The 11,823-nt window shown below is 45.3% G+C and overlaps 1 protein-coding gene across 1 annotated transcript; it reads right to left on the reverse strand.

The window, feature by feature from the left end:
• Positions 1–6,737: 6,737 nt before the first annotated feature.
• Positions 6,738–11,534, reverse strand: LOC131196755 (cathelicidin-6-like). Its single transcript, XM_058179996.1, has 4 exons — positions 11,300–11,534; positions 10,648–10,755; positions 8,973–9,056; positions 6,738–7,021 (listed from the first exon to the last, which is right to left on the reverse strand). The coding sequence occupies exons 1-4, from the start codon at positions 11,483–11,485 to the stop codon at positions 6,899–6,901; spliced, it is 501 nt and encodes a 166-aa protein (XP_058035979.1). The 5' UTR covers positions 11,486–11,534; the 3' UTR covers positions 6,738–6,898.
• Between the last annotated feature and the right edge of the window lie 289 nt (positions 11,535–11,823).

Raw genomic sequence — 11,823 nt, forward strand, 5'->3', positions numbered from 1 at the left:
GTCCCTATAATTCTGATTAAATTCTGGTTGACTTATCTCAGCCCAAGTATCTGGCTTCTGATTCGATCCACGTAGAAATCCTCCTGAAACTCTACATTTTACGTTTTGCATTCGTTGGGTTTTCCTTTTAGTTTTGCTGCTAACAAGAAACCCTACAATTTGCTGCACAATTGTAACGGCTGTCCTTGAATGAAGCCAGGAATCGAGCTAGGGAAGGCAAACAATTGGGTAAAATGAACAAGATTCACATGCCAGGGGAGGGGGGGGGGAGAATGTAAAAATCCTCACGTACCCAAATTACAGCTGTTTTAATAGGTTGCGTAAGAAACGGTGGGGGAGGGAAGCCATCCAGGTGGTGTCGTATTTGTTTTTTTTTAAAAAAAATCAGGCCAAATTTCTTTTTCTATGCTGGTTTGTTCTTTGCAATTAAGGGAAAAAAAAAACCCTACCCTCTTAGCTGAAACCAAGAGCACAATTTTTTTTCCTTGGAAAGAGTGGTGTGTGTGTGTTTGTGTCCCCCTGCACGGTTTTTCAGTTCCAATATACAGCTGGCTAAAAGCACTGAAAATGTTGGAAGTACGAAGAGGCCGTTTTAGACAGGGGTTTAACCCAAAGGCTGGGTTATTTTCCTTGCAGACGTCTCGTGACCCAACTAGGTAACATCATCAGTGCTAGAGGGGAAGGGAGGTTGCAGGGAGGAGGAGGAACGCCTGTGGGAGGTCCTGGGTGCTCTCTGAGGTTGGTGGTATTTTTTGCAGACGTTTCGTGACCCAACTAGGTAACATCATCAGTGTTTATAAGAGTATTATCTGTTTAGCTCCCCAGCCTCCTAGCTTTGTAAAAGGCCAGGGAAAGGACCCCACAGTCATCTTCTTCCTCCCTGCGTACCCCGTCTCCTCTTAGCACTGATGATGTTACCTAGTTTGTAATAAAACGTCCCTGTTTAACAGCCTTGGAAATCCTTGTTTTATCAAATGGGAAGCTCCCGAAACAGTTGTGCCCTACCAAGCTCGTAGGCCTTTTCCCAGCACCATGGTTCCTGCAGTCGCCACACATGGTTGTGAAAATCCAGCAAAGAGGATTATTGGCGGATCGTGCGGCCCAAAGGGTTTTTTTTTGTTTTTTTTTTGTTTTTTTTTCTGCGAAGGCCAGCCAACGTTGAAACCAGGAAGGGGTTTCTAGAGGGTGTCTAGAAGGACTCTCGTGTTTCCCGCCTGTGTTCTGTGTCTCCATCATACGTGAACAACCCTGTAAATGCTCCTCCAGCCGAAACGGATGCAAATGAATCTCGGCTCTTTTAACACATTGTGAGCTGTGTTCCAGATTGCTGAGGGCGGTCAGATCACCTCGGCGAGCGTCTCCATGTGAATGTAAAACCGTAGACACGTGTTAATGTGAAATCATGTATGTGGACCATTCCATGATCCTTGGGGGTGGGGTGGGGTGGGGTGGACCAAGCCTCTGTATAGAGAAGAGGGGAGCTGACCGTATCTCTGTTCTCCCTCTTGCAAATATATTTAACTTTAAATCCAAAGGGCTTTGTGAGTCTCTTTATTTCCTTCGCCAGCGCGTTCTCGGTGGCTGCTAAATTTGGCTGAAAACGGACGTACCACATCGCTTTAGAAATCGGAGGACTTGCGACAATTCACTTAGGGACCGTTCCAAGTAACAAAGGGCCCTGGAAAAAAGGGGGCTTAAGTCTTTTTCACATGACTGTTGCAGTATCCCCACGGTCAGGCAATGAAAATGCAGACGCTCGGCCATTGATTCATATTTATGACGGTCGTAGCGTCCCGGAGTCACATGATCCCCTTTAGCGATCTTCAGATCAGCGAAGTCAACAGGAAAGCCAGATTCAACCGTGTTCTTAACCACTGCAGAGCTATTCACTTAACAACCGGGGTGAGAAAGTTGGTAAAAAGGGGGGAAATTCACACTGTCTCGCTTAGCAACAAAATTTGTGGTTGTAAGTCAAGGACCACTATACATAAGGGTAAGTGCGAGTGAGCTTGGGAGATGGAAGGAAGATAAAAATCACAAGATTCAGTTAATGTATGCATAAAATTAAAATCGGACCTGGCCGTTTTATGGCCCTCATTCTTTAAAAAAAAAATTATCCGTAAAAATTAGACTTAGAATAACTTTGTCACTTTGAATGCACAATAATCGGCATGCATTAAAATGAAATTTCGTGGCATACAGCTCTCAAAGGGTCTCCACCTCCAATATACACTACATAAAACATGACTAAATAAATAAATAGAAATGTATGTATATACTCACGTATATGACACAGAAAAGCAACACACTCTAGTTCGGATGTTTACATGTACATGGCAAGAGAAATGAATCTTGCGAGTTTACTAGACAGATAGCATAAGAAACAGGTGTTCCAGAATCTGGTAGTCCTAGAAATATTTCGAAACCTCCTCCCAGAGGGGAGCAACAGACACAGATCATAAAGTGGGTGTTGGGGTCTCTAACAATACTTCGGGCTCTAAGTACATAGCGCTTGTAAGCAGCATCCTGAATAATGGGAAGCAAGCTTCCTATAATTTTCTCTGCTGTCCTCACCACTCTCTGTAAGGACTTTCTGCTGTCCTCGCCACTCTCTGTAGGGACTTTCTATCTGAGGCATTGCTGCCACCAAACCAAACTGCATCACTGTTGCACTGTAAACAGTAGCCAGGACAGAAGGAGAAAGACATGCTCTCTTCATCCGACGCAGGAAATGCGGACGCTGGTTTGCACGCTTCACTAAGGATGATGTGTGGAGAGACCAGGTTGTTAATTATCTGCACCCCCAGACTCTTAATACTGTTGGCCACCTTTACATCCTGTATCCTTGATACTGAATGGAGTATGACCATGCCAGCTTTTTCTAAACTCTACGATGCTCCCTTTTGTTTTATAAACATTTAGAACCAGGTTACTTTTATTGCTACCAGTCCACCAGATCCCTCACATCCAGGGCATAAACTGTTTCAACTCCTACCCTCAAAACGACGCTATAGAGCACTGCACACCAGAACAACAAGACACAAGAACAGTTTTTCCCCGAAGGCCATCACTCTGCTAAACAAATAATTCCATCAACACTGTCAGACTATTTACTGAATCTGCACTACTATTAATCTTCTCATCGTTCCCATCACCAATCTCTTTCCACTTATGACTGTATGACTATAACTTGTTGCTGGCAATCCTTATGACTTATATTGATTTATTGACCATCATTTGTGTTGTAAATGTTGTACCTTGATGAAGGTATCTTTTCTTTTATGTACACTGAGAGCATATGCACCAAAGACAAATTCCTTGTGTATCCAATCACACTTGGCCAATAAAATTCTATTCTATTCTATTCTATTCTATTCTATTCTATTCTATTCTATTCTATTCTATTCTATAAGCATCTTCATTGCCATACCGGATAAGACCCACCGCTGCTGTGTGATTGGATACACAAGGAATTTGTCTCTGGTGCATAAGCTCTCAATGTACACACAAGTACTGTAACAAGGGATAAATCATAATCATAGATAATCATAGATATCCCTTCGGGCCCATGTGGATGGCTTTCATTTTGAAGTTGTTTGGGTTCTCTCTCTCTCTCTCTCTCTCACACACACACACACACAATTTATGTATGTTTGTGTTCGTGCCGACACGTAACTCAGACATTTGGCAACTTTCATATTTATGATGGTCGCAGTGTCCCGGAGTCACATAATCCCCTTTTGCGAGCTTCAGACCGCCAAAGGCAACGAGGAAACCAAGCTTACTTTACAACCGTATTGTTAACATAACTGCACTGATTCACTTAACAGCGGCAAGAAAGATTGTAAAATGGAGCAAAATTCCTGATGTCTCCCTTAGCAACTAAAATTTGGGGGTCGATTGGGGCCATAAGTCAAGGACTACTGGGTCTTATTTTCTTTCAATCCCTGAAAAAACGGGTAGGCCTTCTTTTTGGAGGGTTCTAATTATTGACTGGTGGGGACGCTAGGACGTTGAGCTTGTCGATCGAAAGGTTGGCAGCTCAGCGGTTCGAATCCCTGGTGCTGCCGTGTAACGGGGTGAGTTCCCATTACTTGTCCCAGCTTCTGCCAACCTAGCAGTTTCGAAAGCACGTAAAAATGCAAGTAGAAAAAACAGGGGCCACCTTTGGCGGGAAAGTAACAGCGTTTTGTGTGCCTTTGGCGTTGGGTCATGCCGGCCACATGTCTCCGGAGCTCTGTTATTGGCTGCAGATGCCTTCTGGCGGGCATTTGAAAGTGAAACGGAGGCCGGGGCAATGCGTGCGAGTGGCGGCAAGTGGCCGCAGAAGAAGGCAGGGCAGGTGTCGAGGTGTGTGAGGCCTGGTAAGTAGGGCAGCTCCACCCTCCATCCCCCCCCAGCTTATTTTTTACCTGTACACCCTCCGTACCCCAGGGTGGGCGGGGTCATAATTAGGTCTATTTTGTGGGTGGGGCTTAATTTGATCGCCTGTGCTCAAAAACGTGCTAGGGCTCCTTTTCAAGGTGGGTTGCCTTTTTGGAGCAACACGGTACCTGCTAAAGCATTCAGGGTATGTGCGAATGACCTTGGGAGACTTTGCATACTCACACAAAATCCAGAGATTTGGCAACTGGCTCAATTTTGCAACGGGTTGCAGTGTCCCCGGTTCACGTGACCCTCTTTTTGTGACCTTCTGACAAAGAAAAGCAAGGGAGAAGCCAAGTTCACTTAACTATGTGACTAACTGAACAGTGGTGGGGATTCACTTAAAACCACAGTGGCCTTTATATATATATCCAGATATGCAAGCAAAATGTTGGAGATGTAATTGTGATGACGCTATATATTTTCATATTTGGTGGACTTGTAAAAATATTAAGGCTTTTTGGATAAGAATTTGGTGGATTGTACAAAATGTTCTAAGTTCCTGCCGCAAGTTTTTTTTGCTGGGAATTATCACGGACTGTACAGTAATTGAGACTAAGTTGATTTTAAATTTAATAACAGCGGCAAGATTACTAATAGGACAGTATTGGAAGAAAAAAGAAGTACCTACAATAGGAGAATGGATATTGAAAGTTGCCAATTTGGCTGAGATGGCAAAAATCTCAGCCTTTTTGAAAGACAATACGCAAGAAAGATATTTAAGTGAATGGAAAAAATGGATTGACTATATTCAAAACAGATATCAGACTAAGAGTTATCAGACTGCCTTTGAATGATTAGGATGTATTATTTTTGATTGTTTTGGGGGAAGTTAGGAATTGATGAGCATTGAAGGATTATAATTTAGTTAGGAAGGAAAATTTTTTAGTATATGTTTGCTTTATTTTTACTTGTGTTTGTTCCAGGAAGTCGGGGGAGGGGCTTTGGGAAGGGAGGGGGGAGGGGGGGAGGGGGGAAAGGGGAAAATTTTTTTTGTAAAACTTTTTCAATTCAAAAAAAAAAACCCACAGTGACAAGGAAGTTCGTAAAATGGGGCCAAAACTCAAGTTAACGAAACTTCTCACTTAGCAACATAAATGTTTGGATCGATTGTGGTCGTAAGTTAAGGACTTCCTGTATTTGCTTCTAACTGGGTAGTTGGTCGCCTTAAAACAGGGACCTCCGAGATGCATATAGGACCATTGTTTCCCGCCACATCCGAAGTCTTCAAGTAGTCAAGGCTGAGAAATCAAGTTGTGGAAAATTTTAAAGAGACTTTTGAAATCCTATCCAAGTTTCTCCCCATCCCATATTTTATTGCACCAAATCTTTTTTTCTCCATTTTTTAATTTGGTACATAATAAAATACATGCATACATATGCAGTCTTCAACTTAAAATCATTCGCTTAGTGGCCAGAATTACAAAAGTGACTTGTGACCGATTTTCACACTTAACGACCGCTGCAGCAACCCTGGGGTCATCCAAACTAGATTTGGATGCTTGGCCACTGACTCGTATTTATAACGCTTGCGGCATCCTGGGGTGTGTCCCATGATTTGCTTTCGCGGCCTTCTGACAAGCAAAGTCCACAGGGAAGCCGGATTCACTTAACGACCATGTGAATAGCTGAACCATTGCAAGGATTCGCTTAACAACAATGGCAAGAAAGGCCGCAGAGTGGGGCAAAACTTAACTGTCTTGCTTACCAATGGAAACGTTGGCCTCAATTGTGGTCGTAAGTCGAGGACTACTCTTGAGAGTAGATAGATTCTGATTTTAAGGATCAAGACCTCCTGGTCGTTAAGCAGGACACCATGTGACCACGGGATGCTGCAATGGTCATGAGTGAAAAATGGCCGTAAGTCACTTTTTTTCAGTATTAGAACTTTGAACAGTCACTAAACGAACTATTGTAAGTCAAGAACTACCTGGCCCAAATGTGTCTCAGTAGTCCTCAACTTAATGATGGTTTGTTTAGTGACCGTTCAAAATTACAACAATGGTGAAAAAAGTGACTGTTTTTCATCCTTACGACCATTGCAGTATCCCCAAGGTGACGTGATCCAAATTGAGACTGTACCCGGGACCACATGATCCACTTTTGTGGCGAGCAAACTCAATAGGGAAAGCTGGATTCACTTAACGACCGTGTGAGTAGCTGAACAATTGCAGTGATTCACTTAACAACTGGGACTAGAAAGGTTGTATAACTCACTTAAGAAATGTCTCACTTAGCAAGAGAAATTCTGGGCTCAGTTGGGAGTCATACATCGAGGTTGTACTACCTGTAGAAAACATGACGCAGGGATGAACAGAACTTAAGGAGTTTTATTATGAAACAAGAAGATGAAGGAATGGAGGAGGCCTCTCAAAGACCAGATTGGGAGAAGGTGCAGTTTTGAAGGCCGCCTCACCATCTTCACTGGGTGGGGGCTTCTTCCAGGCGTGCGTGGGAACATCTGGGCATCTTCTCACGCGATATGGAATCTGATCGGCTTAGCGTGAGCGATGACTGACCCGCCTCCGGTGAGTAATCGTTTTTTCAGCTTCCTGAAGAACCTGCGGACTTTATCGTTCCGTTTGACACGACGGTTCTGGAGGGGAGAAGAGAGGAAGGTGAGACCAGAAGTTCATCAAGAGTCCTTCAGCTGGTTTTGATAAGAATAGAATAGAATGGAATAGAATATTTTTATTTATAGACCGCCCTTCTCCTGAAGGACTCCGGGTGGTGTACAGCCAAGAATAAAATACAGAAAGAAAACAACAATACAAAACTAAAAACAACCCTTAAAAAACCTATTTGATATGGCTACTTATAGATATAATATTACCCTCTAAAATTTACAAAAAAATTTAAACCCATAAAATCAATTTGATAATTTAAAATTTAAGCGAATCCAGCAAGATGAAATAAGTAGGTTTTAAGTTCGCGGAGAAGAAGAAGAAGGAGAAGGAAGGCAGAATGCCAAAGATGGATAGGGTCACAGGGACTAGAACTCACCTCTCTTCCAGGGATTGGCCCTAAGTCACCCAACTGACTTTCCTGTCTACGGCAGGACTAGAAATCACTGTTTTCTAGCAAAGTCACCCAGTCGGCTTTCCTGCCTAAGGCAAGGCTAGAACTCCCCATCTCCTGGTGGGTTGGCCCATTGGCTTTCATGCCTGTAGTGGGACTAGAACTCCTTGTCTCTAGGGAAGTTGTTGATGGGATAGGTGCAGGAAAAGAGGATGGGGATCACACGAGAAGAAAAGGAGACTGTCGCGTCCCCCTCCCCCTCTGACGGCCGGGAAGTCTGTCTCAAGCGTGGCCACGAAGCCTCTGCAGCTTTGCCAAATTCCTGTCAGAGTTCTCAGGGCAGGCAGAAATCCAAGGTGTGACTTCAGCAACCAGATGAGACTTTGCCTGATTCAAGGAATGCCAAAAAGCAGATCCTTTATAGAGACCATGGGGTGTGGCTCCATGACTCAGCACTTATCCAGGCCTGCCCCTCCATTCCTTTTGCTGACATCACCTCTCCATTCTCCGGAAGCGGGGATCCATCCACTGTGTCTTTTCGTCCTCCTGCTCTGCTGCCGGCAATTCTAGCTCGTGGCTGGCTTCGTGCTCACACGTTGTAGGAGGGAGGTTTGTTTGCTCAGTCTGTCCACGCATGGTGCCAGGGCTGGAGGCATGCCAGGCCATTCTTCTTCACTATCAGTCTCTGGCTCAGATAGTAGGAGATGGGAGGGACCCGGCTGAGGAGAGGAGGGCGGGCGAGGCACAACAGAGACCTTCAAGCAAACGTTCTCCAGATCTTCTAAGGCAGGGGTCTCCAACCTTGGCAACTTTAAACCTGGAGGACTTCAACTCCCAGAATACCCCAGCCAGCAAAGCAAAGCTGGCTGGGGAATTCTGGGAGTTGAAATCCTCCAGGCTTAAAGTTGCCAAGGTTGGAGACCCCTGTTCTAAGGAGCAGGACTTCCTGCTATCTTCAAACTCAGATATTCAGCAACCGATGCTCTAAAACCTGAGCAAATATGGCTGCCCTTTGGCCCTTCCATTGTTTACCTGATGGGACATAGAATTACACAGAATCCTACGACTGGAAGTGTAATGTATTTGAATTTTAGGAGGGAAATTTGGCTTTCATGCCTAAAAAATGCACATTGCTGATTGGCTGATGCCTCAGCCAAATTACTATTTAAAGAGGGGGTTTTGCCTGTTGGTTTTCGCTGGGATCACAATAAAGAGCTGTTGTCACTTGTATCGTCTCCTGCCTCTTCACTGCCCGAACTTAACAGGAAGGGACCTTGGAGGTCTTCTAGTCCAACCCCCCTCCCCCCCACCTTGCCCAAACTGGCTGTCCAATCTTTTTGGGGGAAACCTCCATCAATGGAAAAGCTCACAATTCCCGACAATGACATTGAGGCGCCGGTCACAAAACGGCCACCCACCCACAAAGGGCATCCAAACTTTGATCAGTCACTAAATGAATGGTTGTAAGTCCAGGACTACCTTTAATGCAACGGAAGCCTGGAAAAGGAAGACTTTCCCGAGAAACTTACTCCTTGAGTGATGGTGTCACACTTGATCTGGAGGACGGGGGATCCCGGCTGGGCCGAGGAAGTTCCAGAACATTCTTTCACCACCTGTATCCAAGAAACAGAAGACGAAGATAGGTCTTGCTTACGTCAACCACACCCTTGTGAGGTTGGCTGGGCTCAGAGAAAGTGACCGGTTCAAAATCTCGCGGTGATTTTTAGCATCTAAAGAGAGATTCAACTTACTTATTTGGGAGTCAATTGACCCACCTTGGAGCACCATTACATAGGTAGTCCTTGACTTATGACGCCCCCCCCCTGCAGAATTGCTAAGCAAAGCGGTTGCTAGAAGTGAGCAGAATCCATTTTTACGAAGATTTTTTTGGCCACAGTTGTTAAGTGAATCACACAGCCGTTAAGTGTGATTCCAGCTCTCTCCATTGACTTTGCCAGAAGTTTGCAAAGAGTGACCTTGTGATCCTGGGATGCTGCCACCAGGGTAAATACAGGCAGTCCTCAACTTATGACCATAATTCAGGCAAGAATTTATGTTGCTAAGCAAGGCAGTTGCTAAGTTGAGTTTCGCCCTGTTTTACAACCTTTCTAGCGACAGTTGTGAATCCCTGCAGTTTTTAGTTGTTAAATGAACCCGGCTTTCCCCATGGAGTTGTCAGAAGGTCGCAAAAGGGGCTCATATGACGGCGGCACACTGCGACCGTCATAAATGCGAGTCAGCTGCCAAGCGCCTGAATTTTGATCCCATGAACATGGGGATGCCGCAACGGTCGTAACTGTGAAAAATAAGTCTCTTTTCCTGTGGTGTTGTAACTTAAAATGGTCACTAAATGGATGGTTATAAGGCAAGGACTATCTTACATGCCAGTTGCAAAGCAAGCAAATGTTGATCAAGTGGACTGTGGGGATGCTGCAATGGTCGTAAGTGTGAGGACCAGGAATAAGTCACTTTTTCAGGGCTGCTGTATCTTTGAATGGTCACTAAACGATTGGTCGTAAATCGAGGGCTACGTGTAACTGCTCCAATCTTAGGAACTTAATTCTCTGTCCATTCCCGAATCAAAGTAAAGGTCTTAAATATAATAAATAAAAATTAAAGAAGTATAGGCGGTCCTCGGTTTGCAACAGTTCACTTAGTGACGTTCAAAGTTACCACAGCGTTAAAAAAAAGGGACTTATGACCGTTTTTCACACTTACGACCACTGCAGCATCCCCAGGATCTTGTGATCAGAATTCAGGCACCGGGCAACCGACTCGTATTTACGACGGTCACAGTGACCTGAAGGGTCACGTGATCCCCTTTTGCGGGAAAGTCAATGGGGAAGCCAGATTCACTTAACGACCGCGTTACTAACTTAACAATTGCAGGGATTCATTTAACAACGATGTTACTAACTTCATAACTGCAGGGGTTCACTTAACCACTGTACCTAGAAAGGTTGAAAAATGGGGCAAAACTCCCTTAACCAGTGTCTTGCTCACCCTGTGGTTGTAAGTCGAGGACGGCCTATAGAGAGAACAGGTGCGTGTTATATTTTTTTTCACCCCAGTGTGATTTTCTTGAGGTTCTCCCGCCCAAAACAAAGAGGGCAGCAACGAAAGAGGAAGCGGCATTTACAGAATTGTGCAAGACAATTTTGTGTTGAATGGTTCATTTGTAGAGAAACAAGAGAGAAAACTTACCCCGTGTTCCTTAAAGTCACAATCGTCCAGGTTCAAATCCAGAGAATTTGGACACGTGGTCTCCTTCAGGGTCAGTTCCAGCTTCTGAAGATCTGGATTCGAAGGTTCCTGGAGCCGAACAACCCCAGCAGAGGAAAAAGGCAAAGTAGTCCTCGCTTAGCGACCGCTTGCTTAGTGGCCGTTCCAAATTACGGCCGATCTCCCCAGAGCTACTTATAATGCATTTTCTAAGCTCTGATGGTCAAATCTCACACCCTGCAGTCAGGTGCTTTTGGGGTGCTTGGCAACTGACTCGCATTTACGACGGTTGCCATTGCCGGACTGTTAATTTTTGATGGTTTTCTGCCCGTTTTAGGAAAAATTGGATTCACTTAAGAACCATGGCATTTGCTTAACAGCCTCTGCACCAACACCCCCCCCAGCAAAATGGGGCCCTCAACCCGCTTAATCACCTTCCCTACAAATGCAGCTCAACTCACTTGCTTAATGGCCTTTCCCATCCGTGAAAACCATTACAGTTGTAAGTCGAGGAACGGTTTGTAAATTCCAGCCATTCCGCGATGCAGATGTTTGGGGCTGGGCTGGGCTAGCTGAACATGTGGGTCAGAAAACGGGGGTCCCAAATTTAAGGGGGACGAGGGTTCAAACTTACCCCGGCTGGCGGAGATTTGACTTGCAATAGCCGGAAGGCAGAATCCAGTCCTGAGTTCCGATTATACAGCTCAACGGCTGAGGAAAGGGCATCCCGGTCGCTGGGGGTCTCCCCCTCGGCAATCCAACCGCTGGTACTCAGCGCGAGGCTGAGCATGAGTAGGAACCTGCCCCAGCCGGTCTGCATGCTGTGGAGATCTTGGGGTGCAAGTACAAGTGACCTCCATCCACTTTCCCCCTGCCTTTTTATAAACCCCTGCCTGCCCCCTCCCCAGCCCTTCCCTCTCGCGGTTTGTCATTGGCTGACTCCGGCTAAAAGAAAAAAGAAAAGGAAAAAAACCCTCCCCAGGGTGGGTTTCCCCGAAAGGGGGCGTTTGCTCAGAGGTAAGGAAGGAGTGGGGGGAGAGAGGAGAAGAAGAGGGTTTTTACTGACTTCTGCTTTTTTGGACGGAGGTCTGGGGGCGGGGTGGGGGGGGTGGGGGGGTGGGCTGAGAAAGTCTCTCAATAAGCAGAGCGGATAGGAAG

The sequence above is a fragment of the Ahaetulla prasina genome, chromosome 4, assembly GCF_028640845.1.
Source record: "Ahaetulla prasina isolate Xishuangbanna chromosome 4, ASM2864084v1, whole genome shotgun sequence".
Classification (NCBI taxonomy): domain Eukaryota; kingdom Metazoa; phylum Chordata; class Lepidosauria; order Squamata; family Colubridae; genus Ahaetulla; species Ahaetulla prasina.

Bases quoted from the DNA above. Each gene is read 5' to 3' on its own strand.
- LOC131196755 (XM_058179996.1), bottom strand. From the start codon at position 11,485: ATGCAGACCGGCTGGGGCAGGTTCCTACTCATGCTCAGCCTCGCGCTG. The intron at 10,756-11,299 runs GTAAGTTTGAAC...GTTCGGCTCCAG, and splicing joins TCAAATCTCCGCCAGCCGGG to GAACCTTCGAATCCAGATCT. The intron at 9,057-10,647 runs GTAAGTTTTCTC...TCTTGGATACAG, and splicing joins GTGACTTTAAGGAACACGGG to GTGGTGAAAGAATGTTCTGG.